Here is a 23,076-nt window from a genome sequence, read left to right on the forward strand (position 1 = left end):
CATTATTTATTTGAGGCTGAATTGATTTTATTGATGTATTATATTAAGTTAAAATAAGTGTTAATTCAGTATTGTTGTAATTGTCATTATTATAAATAAATAAACACATTTTAAAAATCAGCCAAATAATCGGTATCGGCTTTTTTGGTCCTCCAATAATCGGTATCGGCGTTGAAAAATCATAATCGGTCGACCTCTAGTTGGTAGTCATCGTAATAATTTGGTACAAAGTAGGACCCGCATATGACTGAAGGGCTTTTTTGATAAATGTAATTTAAATTGTGAAAATAGAAGTGTAAAATGTGTTTATTTTATAAACTTTTGCATAAAGACCGTTTCGAATGAAATATCATCAATCTACGTTGTTAGATTTGTGGAAATATTTTGTGCAACCTGCCCTTTAAGGCAAACTGCTGCTTTTCCATTTACAGATGTTTCCCAAGAATGTCCTCAATCAGTCAAATTTTCTTTTCCCTTCCCAGTATGTAATTCACATTATTCCCTTCATGGGTGAAGAGTCAGACAGACTATTCCTCAGGGGGTGTTAAATAAAAGGACATCTCATAATCATATACAGAAAGGTTGCTGCTCAATGCCAGCAAATGCATTATATAGTCTCATAACTACATTCCTTTTTAGAAATCCAGACGGATTTAAACATCCTTTTTTACGGTTTTCCCCTTTACCTCAGACCCACATCACACACGTGGTAATGAGAAAGGTATATGGTCAGCTCAAATTACTCTACTCTAGTAATTTATTTAGTTTGTGTATGTGTTTGTGCCTGTGTGACTGTGTGTGTAACTGTGTTTGTGCCTGTGTGTGTGTGACTGTGTGTGTGACTGTGTGTGTGTGTGTGTGTGTGTGTGTGTGTGTGTGTGTGTGTGTGTGTGTGTGTGTGTGTGTGTGTGTGTGTGTGTGTGTGACTATGTGTGTGTATGTGTGTGTGTGTGTGTGACTGTGTTTGTGTGTGTGTGTGACTATGTGTGTGTGTGTGTGTGTGTGTGACTGTGTTTGTGTGTGTGTGACTGTGTTTGTGAGTGTGTTTGTGAGTGTGTGCGTGTGCCTGGGCCTTAGTCTTGTGGGACTGTGGTTCCCTCAGATCAGAGTGTTTTCACAGCTGGCTCTGGTGGAAGTGAAAAGGCAGACTCAAATGCTTCAAACCATGAGAGATGGAGCTCTGTTCTGCACCCTCTGACAACACTAATACACACCCATTTTAGGGCCTTTGTTTCCTTTTCATGTTTCCCAGAAAGAGACATCAAACTATTTATGTATTTTCTTCCACCCACACCATACCGTTTGAAGGGAAAGATCCAATAGCATAGCCTCTGGCTATCCATGTTCCAAGAGTTAACAAACCTGCCAGGGCTTTCTTCACCTAGCTGTCTCTCACCAACAGTCTCTTCAGATCATGTTCTCAGGCCCCACATGTTTCTCTCTGCTCAGAAAGAACCAGTGTTGTGTCCTTGAAAAGCTGCTTTCCTCTGCTAATGAGACTTAACTGGTTTTTAGAGGCTTTTTTCAGAAGGATGGTATTGCCAAACTAAGTGTGTGGACTTGCCACTATTGAGCCCCAAACATTGTCAGGCTGTCTCAATAAAGTTAGTCATTTTGGCTTTTGCAGTTGTTTCAGGCAACAGGTCTTTTCTACTACATTAATGTCATCACACATAACAGATGATGTACAGTGGGGCTAAAAAGTATTTAGTCAGCCACCAATTGTGCAAGTTCTCCCACTTAAAAAGATGAGAGAGGCCTGTAATTTTCATCATAGGTACACTTCAACTATGACAGACACAATTAGAAAATAAATCCAGAAAATCACATTGTAGGATTTTGTATGAATTTTATTTGCAAATTATGGTGGAAAATAAGTATAACTTCTTCTTTAAGAGGCTCCTCTGTCGTCCACTCGTTACCTGTATTAATGGCACCTGTTTGAACTTGTTATCAGTATAAAAGACACCTGTCCACAACCTCAAACAGTCACACTCCAAACTCCACTATGGCCAAGACCAAAGAGCTGTCAAAGGACACCAGAAACAAAATTGTAGACCTGCACCAGGCTGGGAAGACTGAATCTGCAATAGGTAAGCAGCTTGGTTTGAAGAAATCAACTGTGGGAGCAATTATTAGGAAATGGAAGACATACAAGACCACTGATAATCTCCCTCGATCTGGGGCTCCACGCAAGATCTCACCCCGTGGGGTCAAAATGATCACAAGAACGGTGAGCAAAAATCCCAGAACCACACGGGGGGACCTAGTGAATGACCTGCAGAGAGCTGGGACCAAAGTAACAAAGCCTACCATCAGTAACACACTACGCCGCCAGGGACTCAAATCCTGCAGTGCCAGACGTGTCCCCCTGCTTAAGCCAGTACATGTCCAGGCCCGTCTGAAATTTGCTAGAGAGCATTTGAATGATCAAGAAGAAGATTGGGAGAATGTCATATGGTCAGATGAAACCAAAATATAACTTTTTGGTAAAAACTCGTCGTGTTTGGAGGACAAAGAATGCTGAGTTGCATCCAAAGAACACCATACCTACTGTGAAGCATGGGGGTGGAAACATCGTGCTTTGGGGCTTTTCTTCTGCAAAGGGACCAGGACGACTGATCCGTGTAACGAAAAGAATGAATGGGGCCATGTATCGTGAGATTTTGAGTGAAAACCTCCTTCCATCAGCAAGGGCATTGAAGATGAAACGTGGCTGGGTCTTTCAGCATGACAATGTTCCCAAACACGGGCAACGAAGGAGTGGCTTCGTAAGAAGCATTTCAAGGTCCTGGAGTGGCCTAGCCAGTCTCCAGATCTCAACCCCATAGAAAATCTTTGGAGGGAGTTGAAAGTCCATGTTGCCCAGCAACAGCCCCAAAACATCACTGCTCTAGAGGAGATCTGCATGGAGGAATGAGCCAAAATACCAGCAACAGTGTGTGAAAACCTTGTGAAGACTTAACAGAAAACGTTTGACCTCTGTCATTGCCAACAAAGGGTATATAACAAAGTATTGAGATAAACTTTTGTTATTGACCAAATACTTATTTTCCACCATAATTTGCAAATAAATTCATAGAAAATCCTACAATGTGATTTTCTGGATTTTTTTCTTCTCATTTTGTCTGTCATAGTTGAAGTGTACCTATGATGAAAATTACAGGCATCTCTCATCTTTTTAAGTGGGATAACTTGCACAATATATATGATGTAAATACAGCAACAAAGAGTGTAAATAGTAAGAAGAAACCAATCCTCACCACCTTTATCTATCACAATTCTGCAACACATTGAAGAAAATTCACACATGTCGTTTGTACAAAACCATAAAGCCAAGCCTCATACACACCAGCATTATTCATAGTTTCCATCCAAGCAATACATTCACTGTATGGCTCTGGGTTGCGTTAAAGTGTTGATGATAATTCCATCCCTCAGACCAGATTTCACCTGAGAGTCTTACTGTTAGGCCTACTCTCTTCTATAGTGACAGCAGAATGTACTCACTTGTGTTCACAAGGTGTGGCACCTCATCGCCATGAATCCAAGCCTCTAAATCCTGGTATGACTGTACTAGTTTGGCCTGTGGCTACATATAATATCACACATCTCACATAGATATATCACACCTTCAAATCTCTTGAGCCGATCTATAAGAACTGATAACTGCTGGTGCTATGCCATGTGAGGGCAGGATATTTACATAATCAAAGTGATATTTGATTTGCATAATAAAAGTGTAGGCTAATGCAAATAGTCTGGGTAGCCATTTGACTAGATGTTCAGGAGTCTTATGGCTTGGGGGTAGAATCATGAGGTTGCCACTGGGTCAAAGAGAAACACCTGTTCCCCTTGAGGCTATACTGTGGACATCTCTGTTTGAGACTATACTGTGGACATCTCTGTTTGAGACTATACTGTGGACATCTCTGTTTGAGACTATACTGTGGACATCTCTGTTTGAGGCTATACTGTGGACATCTCTGTTTGAGGCTATACTGTGGACATCTCTGTTTGAGACTATACTGTGGACATCTCTGTTTGAGACTATACTGTGGACATATCTGTTTGAGACTATACTGTGGACATCTCTGTTTGAGACTATACTTTGGACATCTCTGTTTGAGACTATACTATGGACATCTCTGTTTGAGACTATACTGTGGACATCTCTGTTTGAGACTATACTGTGGACATCTCTGTTTGAGACTATACTGTGGACATCTCTGTTTGAGACTATACTGTGGACATCTCTGTTTGAGACTATACTGTGGACATCTCTGTTTGAGGCTATACTGTGGACATCTCTGTCATGTTTAAGCGGATGTGCTTTGTGATTACTGACTCTGTGTACTAGCCTGGCAGAGGTTTGTGGGCTGCAATGTGCACCAGGCGGAAGCCCATGAACCATGGGGTTAGAAAAGGGATGTGTGGGGAGAGAGGGACAGAAAAAAGGGAGACAGAGAGAGAGTGAGAGAGATGCCAGCGTGCTGTCGTCATGCCAGAACTAATCTGCTCAGCCGCTCATTTACTGGCCCTCACAGTGAGGAATGTCACCAGCCCATCAGAGAGAGCGAGACAGAGATAGGGAGATAATATATAGAGAGTGAGACAGAGATAGGGAGATAATATATAGGGAGTGAGAGAGGGCCCGAGGGAAAGTGAGATAGAGAGTAGGAGAAAGAGACAGAGAAGGAGAGAGAGGGAGACAGAAATAGAGAGTGTGTGAGTGGGAGAGAGAAAGAGGGAGCATGTGAGGGAGACAGAGAGTGAGAGAGAGTGAGAGAGCTGTCCACCCCCAGATATTAGTCACTGTCTGGAACACAAACCTTTCTGGGCTTGACTTACAGGTTAGAGGACTAAGACGAGAGAGAGAGACTGAGAAATGTATGGATGATGAGAGAAGAAGAGAGAGGAAGGAGTGATGTGTGTGTTCACCCTATAGCCTTAGGGCCCATCACTTCAGGTCCCTAAACATGGTCATGGCTGTCTGTGGATTATTGATGGCACTGGGGGCACAGCATCCTTCACTGAGGTGATGGGGAAATGGAGAAATAGGAAGAGAGGTAGAATCATTTACTGCTGCATTATTAAAGTCCCAGTCATCTGTTTTGAGGCCTTGGCGTCTGAGGTGCTACAGTACTAATACTGTAGGTAATGATTGAAAGCCCACGGTTATCTTGTCAAATGAGCTACTGTTGCCTGTGAAACTTAACTTGTATGAAATTTGTCCTGGCAAATTGTGGCTGTTTCATGAGGAGGGAAGGGAAAGACATTTGCATCAGAGAACGACCACTTCATATTTTTGAATAAAACCAAAAAGTCATTTTTTCCATTGCACTTAACTATGAGTCTGTATAGAAATATCATATGCCTTACCAGAGTGTATGCAGATTACTTTAATAGTCGTTGATATTTGTCGTCCTAGAGGAAACATCATGCGGAAATATCGTTTACATGATTATCGTGGCTAGTGACTCAACTATAATGACATTATATGTCATTATTACATGCTATAATCAGAGAAAAGTGAAGTCACCTGAGCACTGACAACAAATGTTCATGCTTAAACTGTGTACATGTAACGGTCTGAGTGTAGTGGGTGAGGAGTCAGGCGCAGGAAGCAGAGAGTTCAGGGGAGTGCTATTTTAATGCACTGAGAAACGCTGAACATAAGCCAACCCTCACAAAAACACAGGGCGTACTGAACAAACAAATGCCCCAAACAGGGGGGCTTAAACTGTCCAGGAAAAACCCACAAAATGGGAAAACACAAACCCGTAGACGTGCTCACAAGTACACCAAACAGACGATCACAATAATTAATCCCGCACAAGGAACCCTGCGGGCCGGCTGACTAATAAAGCCTTACTACCTAACTCAACACAGGTGCACTCAATCAACACATAAGGAGGGGGAGGAAATAATCAGTAGCAGCTAGTAGGCCGGCGACGACGACCGCCGAGCGCCACCCGAACGGGAAGGGGAGTGTCCTTCGGTCGGAGTCGTGACAGTACCCCCCCCCCTTGACGCGTGGCTCCCGCAGCGCGCCGACACCGGCCTCGAGGTCGACCCGGGAGGACGAGGCGCAGGGCGATCCGGATGGAGGCGATGGAAATCCCTCAACATTGACGGATCCAAAATGTCCCTGGTGGTTACCCAGCACCTCTCCTCCGGACCGTACCCCTCCCAGTCCACGAGGTACTGCAGGCCCCTCACCCGGCGTCTCGAGTCCAGAATGGCCCGTATCGTATACGGGAGGAGCCTTGGTCTGGCTCGGATGCCACGGTGCCAGGACCGGCTGGTACCCCAACACACACTGAAAGGGGGACACATTAGTAGAGGAGTGGCGTAATGAGTTCTGGGCCATTTCAGCCCAGGGGATGTATCTCGCCCACTCCCCTGGCCGGTTCTGGCAGTACGACCGCAGAAACCTACCCACCTCCTGGTTTACTCTCTCCACCTGCCCATTACTTTCGGGGTGATAACCGGAGGTCAGGCTGACCGAGACTCCCAGACGCTCCATGACCGCCCTCCATACTCGGGACGTGAACTGGGGGCCCCGATCAGAAACGATGTCCTCCGGCACCCCGTAGTGCCGGAAGACGTGGGTGAATAATGCCTCCGCAGTTTGTAGGGCTGTTGGGATACCGGGCAACGGGAGGAGACGGCAGGACTTAGAGAACCGATCCACAATCACCAGAACCGTGGTGTTGCCCTGAGACGGGGGAAGGTCGGTCAGGAAATCTACGGATAGATGTGACCATGGCCGTTGTGGAACGGGGAGGGGTTGTATCTTCCCTCTAGGAAGGTGCCTAGGAGCCTTACTCTGGGCGCATACCGAACAGGAGGAGACATAAACCTTAACCTCTTGCCTCTACTTGGGACGCTTGCGTCCCAACTAGAGCTCTGGAAATGCAAATGCGCTACGCTAAATGCTAATAGTATTAGTTAAAACTCAAAAGTTCATTAAAATACACATGCAGGGTATCAAATTAAAGCTACACTCGTTGTGAATCCAGGCAACAAGTCAGATTTTTAAAATGCTTTTCGGCGACAGCATGAGAAGCTATTATCTGATAGCATGCACCAATACACTACAACAGAAAAGTACAGCAGGGGACGTAAACAAAATAATTAGCATTTCGGCGTTACACAAACCGCACAATAAAATAGAAAACAGTCATTACCTTTCACCATCTTCTTTGTTGGCACTCCTAGATGTCCCATAAACACTATTGGGTCTTTATTTCGATTAAATCGGGCCATATAAAGCCAAGATATCGTTATATGTAGACTGTGTGATAAACGAAAAAAACAGCGATTTCACAACGTAACGTCATTTTTTAAAATTCAAAAAGTAGACGATAAACTTTCACAAAACACTTCGAAATACGTTTGTAATGCTACTTTAGGTATTAGTAAACGTTAATAAGCGATAAAAATCATCCATAGGCGATGTAGAAATCATTAGCTGTCGTCTTGGAAAAAATTTCAGGAGAGAGCTCTTCCGGAATGATCTGGGCGGAGACCGGAGGTAAGTCGTGCCCCTCTTTCGGTTCAACCAAGAATCAAAGATGATTCAATTCACAAGACTCTAGACAACATGGGGATGCTGTGGGAGTTGAATGCTCGGTCTTATCTAATTCGGCTCACTGTTAACAATTGCTGGAAGGATATTTATTTCCATTTTCTGTGATCAGGTTTTCCTGCGCTTTCCGATGTAACGCACGTTATGTAATAGCCACAGTCGTGATTTAAACAGTTTTAAAAACGTCCGAGGGATTCCTATCCACACATTCTAACCATATGAACATACTATATTCCTGGCATGAGTAGCAGGGCGCTGAAATGTTGCGCGATTTTTAACAAAATGTTCAAAAAAGTAGAGGGTCGACTGAAGAGGTTAACGTCCCTAGCCAAGGTAGGCCACCAATACCTCCCCCGAAGGCTCCCCATGGTCCTCCTCACCCCAGAGTGACCCGAGGAGGGTAGGACGTGAGCCCACCGAATCAGTTGGTCCCGAACACCAAGCAGCACGTACCTCCGCCCCGCCGGACACTGAGGAGGCGCGGGTTCAGCCCGTAACGCCCGCTCGATGTCCGAGTCCACCTCCCATACCACCGGTGCCATCAGCTTTGAGGCCGGAAGGATGGGAGTAGGTTCGGTGGACCTATCCTCCGTGTCGTAAAGGCGGGACAGTGCGTCCGCCTTCACGTTCTGGGAGCCCGGTCTATATGATAAAGTGAACCGGAATCGAGTGAAAAACATGGCCCACCTTGCCTGCCGCGGGTTCAGTCTCCTAGCTGCCCGAATATACTCCAGATTTTGGTGGTCGGTCCAGATGAGAAAGGGGTGCTTAGCCCCCTCAAGCCAGTGTCTCCACACCTTCAGAACCCTGACCACCGCTAACAACTCCCGGTTCCCCACATCATAGTTACGCTCCGCTGGGCTGAGCTTACTCGAGAAGAAAGCGCAGGGGCGGAGTTTTGGTGGCGTACCCGAGCGCTGTGATAGCACGGCACCCACCCCAGCCTCGGACGCGTCCACCTCCACTATGAATGCTAGAGAGGGGTCCGGATGCGCCAACACGGGTGCATCCGTGAACAGCGCCTTCAACCTGTTGAAAACTCTGTCCGCCTCTGCTGACCATCGCAACCGCACCGGGCCCCCCTTTAGCAGTGAGGTAATTGGAGCCGCTACCTGGCCAAAACCCCGGATAAACCTCCGGTAGTAGTTGGCAAAACCCAAAAACCGCTGCACCTCTTTTACCGTGGTTGGAGTCGGCCAATTACGCACGGCCTTACTGCGGTCACCCTCCATCTCCACCCCCGAGGTGGAAATGCGATAACCCAGAAAGGAGACGGCTCGTTTGGAGAACACACACTTCTCAGCCTTGACGTATAGGTCATGCTCCAGCAGTCTACCAAGCACCTTGCGTACCAGAGACACATGCGCGGCGTGAGTGGCTGAGTAGATCAGAATGTCATCGATATAAACAACCACTCCCTGCCCGTGCAGGTCCCTGAGAATATCGTCTACAAAGGATTGAAAAATGGCTGGAGCATTTTTTATCCCATACGGCATGACACAGTACTCATAGTGGCCCGATGTGGTACTAAATGCGGTTTTCCACTCGTCTCCCTTCCGAATACGCACCAGGCTATACGCGCTCCTGAGATCCAATTTTGTGAAGAACTGCGCTCCCTGAAAGGATTCCACTGCCGTAGCAATGAGAGGTAGTGGGTAGCTGAACCCCACTGTGATGGCATTTAGACCTCTATAATCAATACACGGACGCAATCCTCCCTCCTTCTTCTTCACAAAAAAGAAACTCGAGGAGACGGGTGAAATGGAGGACCGAATGTACCCCTGTCCCAGAGACTCCGTGATATATGTCTCCATAGCCAACGTCTCCTCTTGGGACAATGGGTACACGTGACTCTTGGGAAGCGCAGCGTTACCCTGGAGATCTATCGCACAATCCCTTCCCGGTCGATGTGGTGGTAATTTAGTCGCCTTCTTTTTACTAAAAGCGATTGCCAAATCGGCATACTCGGGGGGAATGCACACTGTGGGACCCTGGTCTGGACTTTCCACCGAGGTGGCACCGACGGAAACTCCCAGACACCTTCCAGAACACTCCTCTGACCACCCCTGGAGAACCCCCTGTCTCCACAAAATTTTAGGATTGTGCCAGGCCAGCCAGGGAATCCCTAACACCACTGGAAACGCAGGCGAATCAATAATATAGAGACTGATACGCTCCCTATGATTCCCCTGCGTTACCATGTCCAGTGGGTTCGTGGTCTCCCTGACCACCCCTGACCCTAATGGCCGGCTAGTTAGGGAGTGCACGGGAAAGGGAGAATCTATCGGCACAAGCGGAACACCTAATTTAATAGCAAGTCCGCGATCCATAAAGTTCCCAGCTGCGCCTGAATCGACTAGCGCCCTATGCTGGGAAGAGGGGAAAAATTTAAGAAAAAAAATCAAGACAAACATGTGACCAACAGGGGGTTCTGGGTGAGTTTGGTGCTGACTCACCTGGGGTGATCGAGAAATGTTCCGCCTGCCATCTCGACTCCCAGACGGACCCCCCCAGCACCGATCGGCCGTGTGTCCTCTCCGACCACAGTTGGTGCAGAGGGAGCCTCCTCCTCCGGTACCCCTCGGCAAAGCCCATCCCAACTCCATCGGAACAGGAATGGGGGTGCTGGGTGGTGGAACACACAGGACCCTCTCCGAACGCCCGCGGGCAGCCAGCAGATTGTCCAGTCGGATGGACATGTCAATTAGGAAAGAGTGGTGTCCCGACACGCTAGCTCCCTGCGGACGTCCTCCTGGAGACTACACCTGTAGTGGTTGATAAGGGCCCTGTCGTTCCACCCGGATCCTGCTGCCAAGGTACGGAACTCCAACGCGTAATCCTGGGCGCTCCTTTTCTCCTGCCGAAGATGGAATAGTCGTTCTCCCGCCGCTCGGCCATCTGGAGGATGGTCAAACACGGCGCGGAAGCGGCGAGAAAACTAGGGGTAGTGCTCCTTAGCTGAGTCTGGGCCATTCCAAACTGCGTTTGCCCACTCCAGAGCACGACCCGTGAGGCAGGAGATGAGGACATTCACCCTCTCCGCTCCCGAGGGAGTGGGTCTGACGGTGGCCAGGTACAGTTCTAGCTGGAGTAAGAACCCCTGGCACCCTGCTGCCGCTCCATCATAGACCCTCGGGAGCGTAAGACGGAGGGTGCTGGAGTTGGGAGATGGGGAGTCCTGAGGAGGGGGGGCCGAAGGTGGAGAGAGGAGACCGCTTCTCTCCTATCGGTCCGTTCTCTCCCTCACCAGATCCATCGCCGTTCCGATCCGATGGAGAACGGTGGTGTGATGTAGAACCCTCTCTTCCATTGATGGGAGGGGAGTGGCTGTTGCTCCTGCTGACTCCATTCCAGAGGTGCGGGATTCTGTAACGGTCTGAGTGTAGTGGGTGAGGAGTCAGGCGCAGGAAGCAGAGAGTTCAGGGGAGTGCTATTTTAATGCACTGAGAAACGCTGAACATAAGCCAACCCTCACAAAAACACAGCGCGTACTGAACAAACAAATGCCCCAAACAGGGGGGCTTAAACTGTCCAGGAAAAACCCACAAAATGGGAAAACACAAAACCCGTAGACGTGCTCACAAGTACACCAAACAGACGATCACAATAATTAATCCCGCACAAGGATTAATAAAGCCTTACTACCTAACTCAACACATGTGCACTCAATCAACACATAAGGAGGGGGAGGAAATAATCAGTAGCAGCTAGTAGGCCGGCGACGACGACCGCCGAGCGCCACCCGAACGGGAAGGGGAGTGTCCTTCGGTCGGAGTCGTAACAGTACATGACCAATAAACTTTGATTTGATTATCCTATATCTACTGTATATTTGCTATATGGTTTCATGAGAACTCAGTGTTAGGGCTCTGTTCAATCTGTATCGCTGAAGCGTTACACCTTGCGTAATAGAAAATGAAAACTGCAATATGCAACTTTTTGGGTGACCCGACCAAATTCACCTTGAAATGTGAGTTTTAGCAAACCACGAAATGGCAGAGCGATTTCTGTATAGTGCACCTTTAAAGGTCATATTTGATTAAGCCGACATATGCAGCGTTTTTGGCAGTGTAGAACCAGAGAAGGCCTAAGGATTTATTTTTTTAATTATACTGAACAAAAATATAAATGCAACATGCAACAATTACAGTTCATATAAGGAAATCAGTCAATTGAAAGGAATTAATTGGGCCCTAATCTATGGATTTCACATGACTGGGCAGGGGCGCAGCCATGGGTGGGCCTGGGAAGGCATAGGCCCACCCACTTGAGAGTCAGGCCCACTCACTGGGGAGCTAGGCTCAGCCAATCAGAAGGAGTTGTTCCCACAAAAGTTTTTTTTTACAGACAGAAATACTTCTCAGCTGAAATACTTTCATCAGCTGTCCGGGTGGCTGGTCTCAGACGATCCCACAGGTGAAGAAGCTGGTGTGGTTACACGTGTCTGTGGTTGTGCGACCGGTTGGACGTACTGACAAAATGACGTTGGAGGCAGTTTATGGTTGAGAAATTAACATTAAATTCTCTGGCAACAGCTCTGGTGGACATTCCTGCAGTCAGCATGCCATTTGCACACTCCCTCAAAACTTGAGGCATCTGTGGCTTTGTGTTGTGTAACAAAAATGCTCATTTTAGAGTGGCCTTTTATTGGTGCACCTGTAAATGATCATGCTTCTTGATATGCCACACCTGCCAGGTGGATGGATTATCTTGGCAAAGGAGAAATTCTCACATGCAGGGATGTAAACAAACCAATCACATTTTGACTTGTAATGGATGGGACCGTTTAAAAAAAGTGACGGGCCTAGACATTTCTCTAGTGAGGGCAAAGTAAAATAATCATTGGGTCAAGCAGTAGTTTTCCCACGCTTGGCTCTGCATGGTCAATCTGAAGTCTGCAGTGGCCCGTACAGCATTTACTGTGATACAGGCCTCTGCAGAAGTCAGAGCAATCATACTTCTAGCGCATCGGGAAGCTCTCATACGCATCCAATAAATTGGTCTGCACCGCGTCACTCATAGTGATTCAAGGCTAATCTCTATAGCCTTCCAGGTAATTACAAGCAACTGACTAAACGAAAAGACCTCACCTCTTCTGAGATGTTGGAATCTGTTTCCCAGTGCTTGACAATAGAAGCTCAGCCAAGACAGCATGAAGTAAAAAGATTGCACCATTTTCCCACCTGCATCTCCATCCCGAATCTCCCTCAAACAAAATTACCCTACATTTAGGCTATTATTTATATGTGTATTTCACACTATGTTGAGGTAAAAACCAGAGTATAACGCTTGTATGGATGTCAACCCCAACACATGTTCATGTCATCGTTACCAATCAACTGCATTACAGTTCAAAACTGATTTCTGTGTGCTAGTTATTCTAAAGGCTTATACAAATGGGAGTTTAGCAGTCACTTTTTCTAAACCGGAAAAGGGACAACTTCTACATGTTATGCAGCAATAACCACATTGTGGGCCTGTTGCAACACATAAATCATGACGGACTTGAGAAATATCCGCTTTCTTAGATCAGATTTGTCCAATGTGCGCCAATCCAGCATCCTTCTAACCCCTACAGTATGAATTCCATTGACCTCTTTACCACATCTATCCCAATTACCTCCCTGATATCTTTCCAGGAGTTCAAACTCATTTCCGTATCTTTAAAATCCCTATATGAGGAATAAATATGTTTTTTATTTGTGAACTTGTTCCGACAGATTTCCTCAAAGTTCTTGTTTGTTGTCAAGGAAGTGAGTTTGTGTTTATACAGGATGATCAAGATGAACTTCTTTCAAACTTCTTTTCCAAATGATCATCATCTGGTGAGTGGTGCTGTTTTGTTGCAGCTTGCTTGCTGTTAGACAGCTCTTTGAAAATAATGACTGTGAATCATTGTTGCATTTAAAACTCAGATCACCTCGGTTAGTGTGATGAACGTGATCAAATAATTTGCAAAGGGAAGTAATATCTGGTTTGTTAATTTCCTTTTGGAAATGAAATGGTTGTGCTTTTGTATTGTTCTGATTTCAAGGGGCCTACTGGAGTGAATGGGATGCTTTATCTTTAACGTTATTTAATGCTGTGTGTGACTGCTGTTGCCTGTCTTATCAGCCGTGTCTATGTGTTTGACCAAACCTGTCTCTCCTTCATGGAGTGCACAGGTATTAGCCTGCGGTCGCTGTCCATTCAGCACCTTGAGCCTGTCACTGTTGATGTGACACTGTTGTTATTACTATGGGTGATAGTGTGATAGTGGTGTTAGGCTGTAAACAGTAAACAGTGTGTTTTTTTGTTTTGCTAGTTGCATTATTTTATTCTGTGTGTCATGTTGTGTCCATGCTGAACTGTCACTGTGTGTGCGGCAGCCTGAAGCACGGACAGGCCTGTTTGATTCATTCATAATGTCATCAAAAAGCATTGCTCCTCCTTCACTACAACTAGAATGGTCTGACTACAACATATACAATGTCGGGTTCATTAAGTGATGCTATGTTTTCAATTTTTAATTTTATTTCTGAGTTTGATACAACATAATGGAAGATTTTTGGTTCCTCTGAAGGCCTAGGTCCTATAGTCATGGTTTGCCACTGGTTTACGGGGAATGCATTCTCCGCTAACGCAGGAACATTGTTTTTCAATTTAAATCCTGCCGTAACGCTGAACTTCCGCCGTAAGGAAATCTCTGAATCAGAGAGGTGCGGGGGGCTGCCTTAATCGACATCCACATCTTCGGCGCCCGGGGAACCCGGAATAGGCTATGTCGTGCCCTCTTCAAGACTGTCTTAGTGTGTTTAAGACCATGATAGTTTGTTGGTGATGTTGACACCAAGGAACTTGAAGCTCTCAACCTGCTCCACTACAGCCCCGTCGATGAGAATGTGGGCATGCTCAGTCCACTTGTTCCTGTAGTCCAAATCAAATCAAAATCAAATGTATTTATATAGCCCTTCGTACATCAGCTGATATCTCAAAGTGCTGTACAGAAACCCAGCCTAAAACCACAAACAGCAAGCAATGCAGGTGTAGAAGCACGGTGGCTAGGAAAAACTCCCTAGAAAGGCCAAAACCTAGGAAGAAACCTAGAGAGGAATCAGGCTATGTGGGGTGGCCAGTCCTCTTCTGGCTGTGCCGGGTGGAGATTATAACAGAACATGGCCAAGATGTTCAAATGTTCATAAATGACCAGCATGGTCCAATAATAATAAGGCAGAACAGTTGAAACTGGAGCAGCAGCACGGCCAGGTGGACTGGGGACAGCAAGGAGTCATCATGTCAGGTAGTCCTGAGGCATGGTCCTAGGGCTCAGGTCCTCCGAGAGAGAGAAAGAAAGAGAGAATTAGAGAGAGCACACTTAAATTCACACAGGACACCGAATAGGACAGGAGTACTCCAGATATAACAAACTGACCCTAGCCCCCCGACACATAAACTACTGCAGCATAAATACTGGAGGCTGAGACAGGAGGGGTCAGGAGACAGGCCTACCACTTGTGTTGTCGGAAAACTTAATGATGATGTTGGAGTCGTGCCTGGCCATGCAGTCATGAGTGAACAGGGAGTACAGGAGGGGACTGAACACACACCCCTGAGGGGCCCCTGTGTTGAGGATCCACGTGGTGGATGTGTTGTTACCTAACCTTACCTCCTGGGGGTGGCCCGTCAGGAAGACCAGGATCCAGTTGCAGAGGGAGGTGTTTAGTCCCAGGGTCCTTAGCTTAGTGATGAGCTTTGAGGGCACTGTGGTGTTGAGCGCTGAGCTGTAGTCAATGAATAGCATTCTCACATAGGTGTTCTTTTTGTCCAGGTGGGAAAGGACAGTGTGGAGTGCAATAGAGGTTGCATCATCAGTGGATCTGTTGGGGTGGTATGCAAATTGGAGTGGGTCTAGGGTTTCTGGGATAATGGTGTTGATGTGAGCCATGACCAGTCTTTCAAAGCACTTCATGACTACAGACGTGAGTGCTACGGGTAGGTCTGACATGCACTGTCAACTGTGGGACCTTATATAGACATGTTGTGGGTCTGAATACTTTCCGAAGGCACTGTATAACTTCTGTGTGTTCATCACTGTATAGACTGTTGTTCTTAGACAGGTGATAAGTTGTACTCTGACGGTTTTTCCTTTCACATGCCTGTCTCGGAATCAATGTGCTCACTGAAATGTGGTGTAACAGTTAGCCAATATATAAGTAAATTCTTAACTTCTTACTTGCTCAACACATCACAAATTGCCAAATTCTCATTCTTTGTGCAATACTCCTGTTCGCTGCAGCTGTTCCAGCTTTTTTGCTCTTAGGCAAATTCTTACATTGATTCGATCATAGATTACGTAACGTTCCAATATTAATACTAACATGCCACTTAGAATGCATTCCCTATACAACACATTCCTTAATAAGTGGTAGCCTATGCTATGGATATTGGAACAGAGCATATGGAGCCCAATGGCATTCATACGCAGACCTCGATCAATAGAAAGGTCGTTCCACGAAATGAGTGCCTTTTATTTTAAGTAGAAATTGTGCACAAATATGTCATTTTAAAAGCCTGTTATTTTAAATAAAGTGCCCTTTAGTGTAGACCACATGGAAAGTTCAATAAATCAGGTTTTTTATATGAATAAAGACTTGCTAAAGAGCAATAATTGTGCATTTTGACATGTCCTTCTGTGCACCCACTGTGATTTTAACCCACTTAACACCAACATTTCTCCAAGTTTTCACCATCATTATAAAGCCCTAGATATTTTGTGGTTTGACAAAGTCATTTCTGAAGATTATTATTTATTTCATATGATTTAGTGATTCATAAAAACTGTCCCTTGTTTTAAGATCAACTCTGTTACGTGAACTGAACTTTTGTTTTAATATGGTGAAATTATGCTTTAAAAAAAAATCTTATTCAAGGAAACATTGAACATCTAATAGTCAAATCATAGTGTTAAAGTAGGTGAGCTGGTTCTGGCCCTTTTCTTTTTGGGTCGAGCATAACACGCCAATGTTACCCACAGATAGACAGGCTAGAAACGTTTTCACAATTTCAATTGTTTTGTGAAGCTTGTATTCCCCCATTCCCTCTGTCACAATGGGATGTATAACTGAATTACCATGAAATCGTTAACCCTTTTTGGTATTTAACCTCTTGAGATGGGAAAACATGATTATATTTGTTTTATACCAAGTTACACTACTCAAAAGGCACCTAATTGGTGGAACCACCCAGAAGTCTGTTGGAATGATGTCTCGTTATGTATTGGTACCCTGCTTTAGACAATAAGATGGAAATGATATATTACTCCTATCACAGGCTCTAATTTAATGTTCAGTTGGAAGAACTTTAAGGACAGCATATTTGCTTCTCTATTGCCCTATTGTCTTTCTGTAATAACTCATTATTACGTTATTTTAATCATGAATAGGTGTGCAGCATAAGCACCATAATGCTTGATAGAGGGCCACTGTGGCTGTTAAGGGCACTCAGTCACAACTCTTAGGGAAAAGAAAATAAGACCCATTTATAACCCCCATGGATATTAACCAGCATCTTTTTGGTCTTCCCTCATCCTCTTATCCAGGTACAAGGAGCTGGTGACGGGTACGAGGGCCAGACGAATCATCGCCATCTTATGGATCCTGTCTTTCGTCATCGGCCTCATCCCATTCCTGGGTTGGAACCTGAAGGTGACTTCCTGCCGTCAGAATGTCTCCAGTAGCCTGACGAATGGCAAGTCTTTGGGGGACAATGCCAGTACCACCATCCCCCCCCTGGTGGATGATCTGGGCAGTGCAGGTGACTTCCTGAGCAGCTGCAAGCTTAACTGCCTGTTTGAGAGTGTGGTGGACATGCACTACATGGTCTACTTCAACTTCTTCGGCTGCGTCCTGCCTCCTCTGTTTATCATGCTGGGCATCTATGTGAAGATCTTCACCGTGGCCCGCAAGCAGATGCACCAGATTGAACTCAAGTGCTCAGTGAGCAGCAATGGGGACAGCCACCATCACGGGCTCCTGCAACGGGAGATCCGTGCCGCCAAGTCTCTGTCCATCATTGTGGGGCTGTTTGCCCTATGCTGGCTGCCCGTGCACATCCTCAACTGCCTGACACTGTTTTACAAGGACCTGTGCAAGCCGGCCCCCGTCATGTACATAGCCATCATGCTGTCACATGCCAACTCAGCCGTCAACCCCGTTATCTATGCCTACCGCATCCAGGACTTCAGGAACACATTCCGAAAGATCCTGACGCGTCACGTCCTATGTCAGAAGGAGGAGCCTTACCTGCACTCCTCCAATGGGAGCAGGCGGAACAGAGACCAGATCCACATGACCATTGACCCTTTACTCTGAGGGGTGGGGCCTACATGGGGCATGACCCTTTACTGTAAGGGCAGACACCAGTGTTCGTGAGGCGACTAGCCCCGCCTACATAACTTTACTTCAAGGGTGGGGCCACAGGCCGGGGGTATGACTCAAGGAGAGACCCAACCCCCCAAAATACTATCTGTGTTCATGTTATTGTTGTATTGTATTCTTCAATGACATTTTAAGTGAGATTATAAATGTTTACAGAACAAAGAGAGGGTATGATGAAATGTGAAACTGAATAGATGATCTGCCTTGAATGGGGAGCATTGCTTATGAGTTCATCTGAGTATCAGGGGCCAGGTGATGAAAAGGTAGCCTGGTCCCAGATGTGTTTGTGCTGTCTTGCCCACTCCTATGGTCATTGTCATGGCCATAGGAGTTGGCAAGACACCACAAACACATCTGGGACCAGGCAAGTGAAAAGCAGGCAAGAGTCGTATTTACTTTAAAGCTGGAATCCGTATTAGGTAAAACTGCCTTTTGCAATATATAACAACAAAGAAGTTACTTCAAACAACGAACTTTGAGTTTTTTTCCCCTCTGATATAATTTCACATGCATTAGAACAGCCTCTCTGCTGGATGCTTCTCTCCTCTGTTTCATCAACAAAACAAAAACAATAACAAATGCACTGGGGTGAACAATGGCACAGTTCACCTTATGATTTCAACTGTTAAGGATTTGATTTTTATTTTGTCAAAGCTAACTGGATTTGCAGGACTGTGAAATTAACCCATTACTACAAGATAACACATCATTTACCATTCCTACACATTAACCATAACTCAAAACATTGCTTTTTCTAAGCCTTAACTTTTCAAAATAATATACATCAATTGTTCAACTTTTATACCAATGTTTGGTATTTTATTTATTGTCATGTAGCAAACATTTATTTAACCTGGCTGAGGTGTGTACTGTATTGTTCATCATGGGCTACATCACACTTGCTCAGTACAGGTCTTGTGTAAAAAACAGACATAGGAAAGTCTGCCCAGTGGAACAATTTACGACAGCAACATCAGCAAAATCTCCAGTGAGAGGGCATAACACACACGCAACACAGCTCGGAGTGGAAAAGTCTTTTTAAACATAATATAAACTTGTGGAGTGTTATTGTGCTCTGCTTAAATTTAGCAAATGTCATGGCCTCTTTAGTGTCATGGAGAAAGCTCAGGAATATACAGAATGTGGCGAGGAAGACTGACTGAGTGGGGAAAAAATACATCGGAAATTCACAGACACAGAGGATATTTGGAGGTTGAGACGTCTGGCAAAAAAACAATATATAAATCATCACTCACAAATACAGTTGAAGTCATAGGTTTACATACACTTAGGTTGGAGTCATTATATCTCGTTTTTCAACCACTCCACAAATGTCTTGTTAACAAACTATAGTTTTGGCAAGTCGGTTAGGACATCTACTTTCTGCATGACACAAGCAATTTTTCCAACAATTGTTTACAGATAGATTATTTAACTTATAATTCACCTTATCACAATTCCAGTAGGTCAGAAGTTTACATACACTAAGTTGACTGTGCCTTTAAACAGCTTGGAAAATTCCAGAAAATGATGTCATGGCTTTAGAAGCTTCTGACAGACTAATTGACATCATTTTAATCAATTGGAGGTGTACCTGTGGATGTATTTCAAGGCCTACCTTCAAACTCAGTGCCTCTTTGCTTGACATCATGGGAAAATCAAAAGAAATCAGCCAAAAAAGTTGTAGACCTCCACAAGTCTGGTTCATCCTTGGGAGCAATTTCCAAACGTCTGAAGGTACCGCATTCATCTGTACAAACAATAGTACACAAGTATAAACACCAGGGGACCACCTAGCCGTCATACTGCTCAGGAAGGAGACGTGTTCTATCTCCTAGAGATGAACGTACTTTGGTGCAAAAAGTGCAAATCAATCACAGAACAACAGCAAAGGACCTTGTGAAGATGCTTGAGGAAACAGGTACAAAAGTATCTATATCCACAGTAGAACGAGTCCTATATCGACATAACCTGAAAGGACACTCAGCAAGGAAGAAGCCACCACTCCAAAACTGCCATAAAAAAAGCCAGACTACGGATTGCAACTGCACATGGGGACAAAGATTGTACTTTTTTATGTCCTCTGGTCTGATGAAACAAAAATAGAACTGTTTGGCCATAATGACCATCATTATTTTTGGAGGAAAAGGGGGAGGCTTGCAAGTCAACATCATCCCAACCGTGAAACACGGAGGTGGCATCATCATGTTGTGGGGGTGCTTTGCTGCAGGAGGTACTGGTGCACTTCACAAAATAGATGGCATCATGAGTTAGGAAAAATATGTGGATATATTGAAGCAACATCTCAAGACATCAGTCAGAAAGTTCAAGCTTGGTCGCAAATGGGTCTTCAAAATGGACAATGACCCCAAGCATACTTCCAAAGTTGTGGCAAAATGGCTTATGGACAACAAAGTCAAGGTATTGGAGTGGCCATCACAAAGTCCTGACCTCAATCCTATAGAAAATCTGTGGGCAGAACTGAAAAAGCGTGTGCGAGCAAGGAGGCCTACAAACCTGAGTCAGTTATGCCAGCTCTGTCAAGAGGAATAGGCCAAAATTCACACAACTTATTGTGGGAAGCTTGTGGAAGGCTATCTGAAACGTTTGATCCAAGTTAAACAATTTAAAGGCAATGCTACCAAATACTAATTGAGTGTATGTAAACTTCTGACCGACTGGGAATGTGATGAAAGAAATGAAAGCTGAAATAAATCATTCTCTCTACTATTATTCTGACATTTCATGTTCTTAAAATAAAGTGATGATCTTAACTGACCTAAGAGAGGGAATTTTTACAAGGATTAAATGTCAGGAATTGTCAAAAACTGAGTTTAAATTTATTTGGCTACGGTGTATGTAAAGACTTCAACTGTATATGCCTCATTATTTGAAAGGTTGATTATTACTTACTCATGACATCCCTTTTTAAAATGAAATATTTACATGATCAGTTCTGACAAAATGACTTATTTTAGGGTCTTACTGTAGCCTAAATTATATGGGAAAACAAATCTAGGATACCCTCTTCCCTTGGCATCCCTAGAAGGACCATTATACAACCCTAACATGGACACACACATCCCTCACATGAACACAGCTCTGATAATTTGCCTAAATGTCTCTCTGTAACAAAAGGAGAAGAGAGAGAGGCTGGCGTCTCCACATGGACACTGGGATTTAAGTGTCAACTGAAACAAACCAGGTGGCTTCTAATACTCAATACTGTCAGACTGTAACGACTTCCTCTGCATACTGTCTGTCCTTGTCCTCAGCATGGCAGTTAAGAACCATGTGTTTCCACCCCCCTCACTCAATCAGAACTCCTAAATTCACCACTTCACTCCACCAAGCCAAATCAGTCAACACAATGCTGAGGAGGTCCCTCTTTATTGAACGAATCAAGGATCCAGGGTCCATTCTGAATTGAGTTGCGGAAATAGAAAGTAGGATTAAATTAAATTCAAATGGGTTATTTATTCTGAATTGCTTTGAATTATCTTCTACTTCATTCAATTCAAAATCATGGTTTGAATTGAAATAAATTCAAAAAATCCAAATTGACCCCAACCCTGCTAAGAACACTTAAGCCTAACCAAATTGTAGGGGGCTGACAAGTTCTTGTTCTGTGAAAGACAAAAACATGCTTTGTTAGTGTAAGAGTGTCATTGCGGTATTGTATCTGTGAGTCAGACAGATCTGTTAAATAGACGGTGCATCGCTCTTGGTTTGAATTCCAAGATGTCTCTCTCTACTTGACCACCCAACGTATGGTCTTGCACATGTTTCCTGTGTGGAGATAGAAAACCAAACCTCAAAATAATTCCAGTTTAACGAGGCTCCGTTTGGACATAATGGCACACAATTGGTGCTAAAACGAAGGTGGTTTTCCCCTCTGTTATGACAAGAGCCATCCTTCGTGTGGTCAGATGAGGATTTAAATGCACTGACATTTTAGATAACGCTATTACATTTTTATGCTTTAAGATAAAATGTGTTGTGTAGTGTTCACAAGGTTAAAGAGATTGAGCGGGATCTTAAGCACTTACAAATTCGTAATATATTGTACAAATTGGAGGACAGTATTTCCATTTCCTTGTTTTTTTTTTATTTCTTCACCATACTCATCAACCTTGACCTCTTCAACTTCAAGGGCTAAACTATAGGAGTGTGTAGAACCTCAAGTACATTCCATTTGAGACTGCACTGTACTGGTATTACTATCATTGGTTCACTCAAATGTGACCTTAGCATCAAGATACCATGGCTGGGGTCAATTCCATTCCACTTCAGTCAATAAACTGAAATTCCAATTTCCCTAAGTGCTTCTCAATTAGCAAAATGTGGAATTGGAATCTCAGTTTACTTCCAGAGTTGACTGAATTGAAATGGAATTGATCCCAACCCTGCTAGATACTGTGGGTTGTAAAAGCCTTCAACAAGCATGACTTGTGAATGATGAATGAATGAGAAAAAACATGTAAAAACAAGCTTTTCATAGTGATCCTGCCTTCCATTCCAACCTGTGTGTTTGCACATGTTATAGTATTGATGTCACTAATCAGTAGCCTAAACAGTCCACTGTGGTTCACGTCTATGATGTTCAATGTTTAAATAATTATTCTTTCACTCAACTGGCTACAACTGTAAACCAATACTGTTATTTAACACGAGAAGATCTGTATGTATGGCAAATTATTTTGTTAATAAAAGCTATGCTTATATTGTTACAGGTCAGACTTTCATATTCTTACAGGAAGAGTTTACAAACCTATACAACAATTTTCAATGATTTTAGTTCAGAACAAATAATAAATATACAAAGCCTTCTGAAAAACTGAAACATCTTTGTTGTCTCTGGTCACTGAACCACTGGACTGAGTAAAATGTATCTTACCTTTACAGTTCCCTTTCAGCAGGCAGCACCATAGGGTGACGGACTTGTCTTATAATAAAAGGAGAGTCTAAAACTAAAGTCAATGAACAGATGCACATTCTCTGGCAACATATTAAGAACACTTACGCAGTCACAAACAAATGCAACGTCTGTTGACAGATTTTCTGAAA

General features: G+C 44.4%; 1 protein-coding gene across 1 annotated transcript in view; it reads left to right on the top strand.

Annotated features, from left to right (window-relative positions):
- LOC115135921 (adenosine receptor A2b-like) overlaps positions 1-22,739 on the top strand; it is a 30,133-nt gene extending 7,394 nt beyond the window's left edge. The window contains exon 3 of the mRNA XM_029671136.2: positions 17,172-22,739. Within this exon, the coding sequence (XP_029526996.1) occupies positions 17,172-17,943 (772 nt within the window). The 3' untranslated portion in view covers positions 17,944-22,739. The remainder of the gene's footprint in view (positions 1-17,171) is intronic.
- The last annotated feature ends 337 nt before the right edge of the window (positions 22,740-23,076 follow it).

This window comes from Oncorhynchus nerka, linkage group LG10 (genome assembly GCF_034236695.1).
Source record: "Oncorhynchus nerka isolate Pitt River linkage group LG10, Oner_Uvic_2.0, whole genome shotgun sequence".
Taxonomy (NCBI): domain Eukaryota; kingdom Metazoa; phylum Chordata; class Actinopteri; order Salmoniformes; family Salmonidae; genus Oncorhynchus; species Oncorhynchus nerka.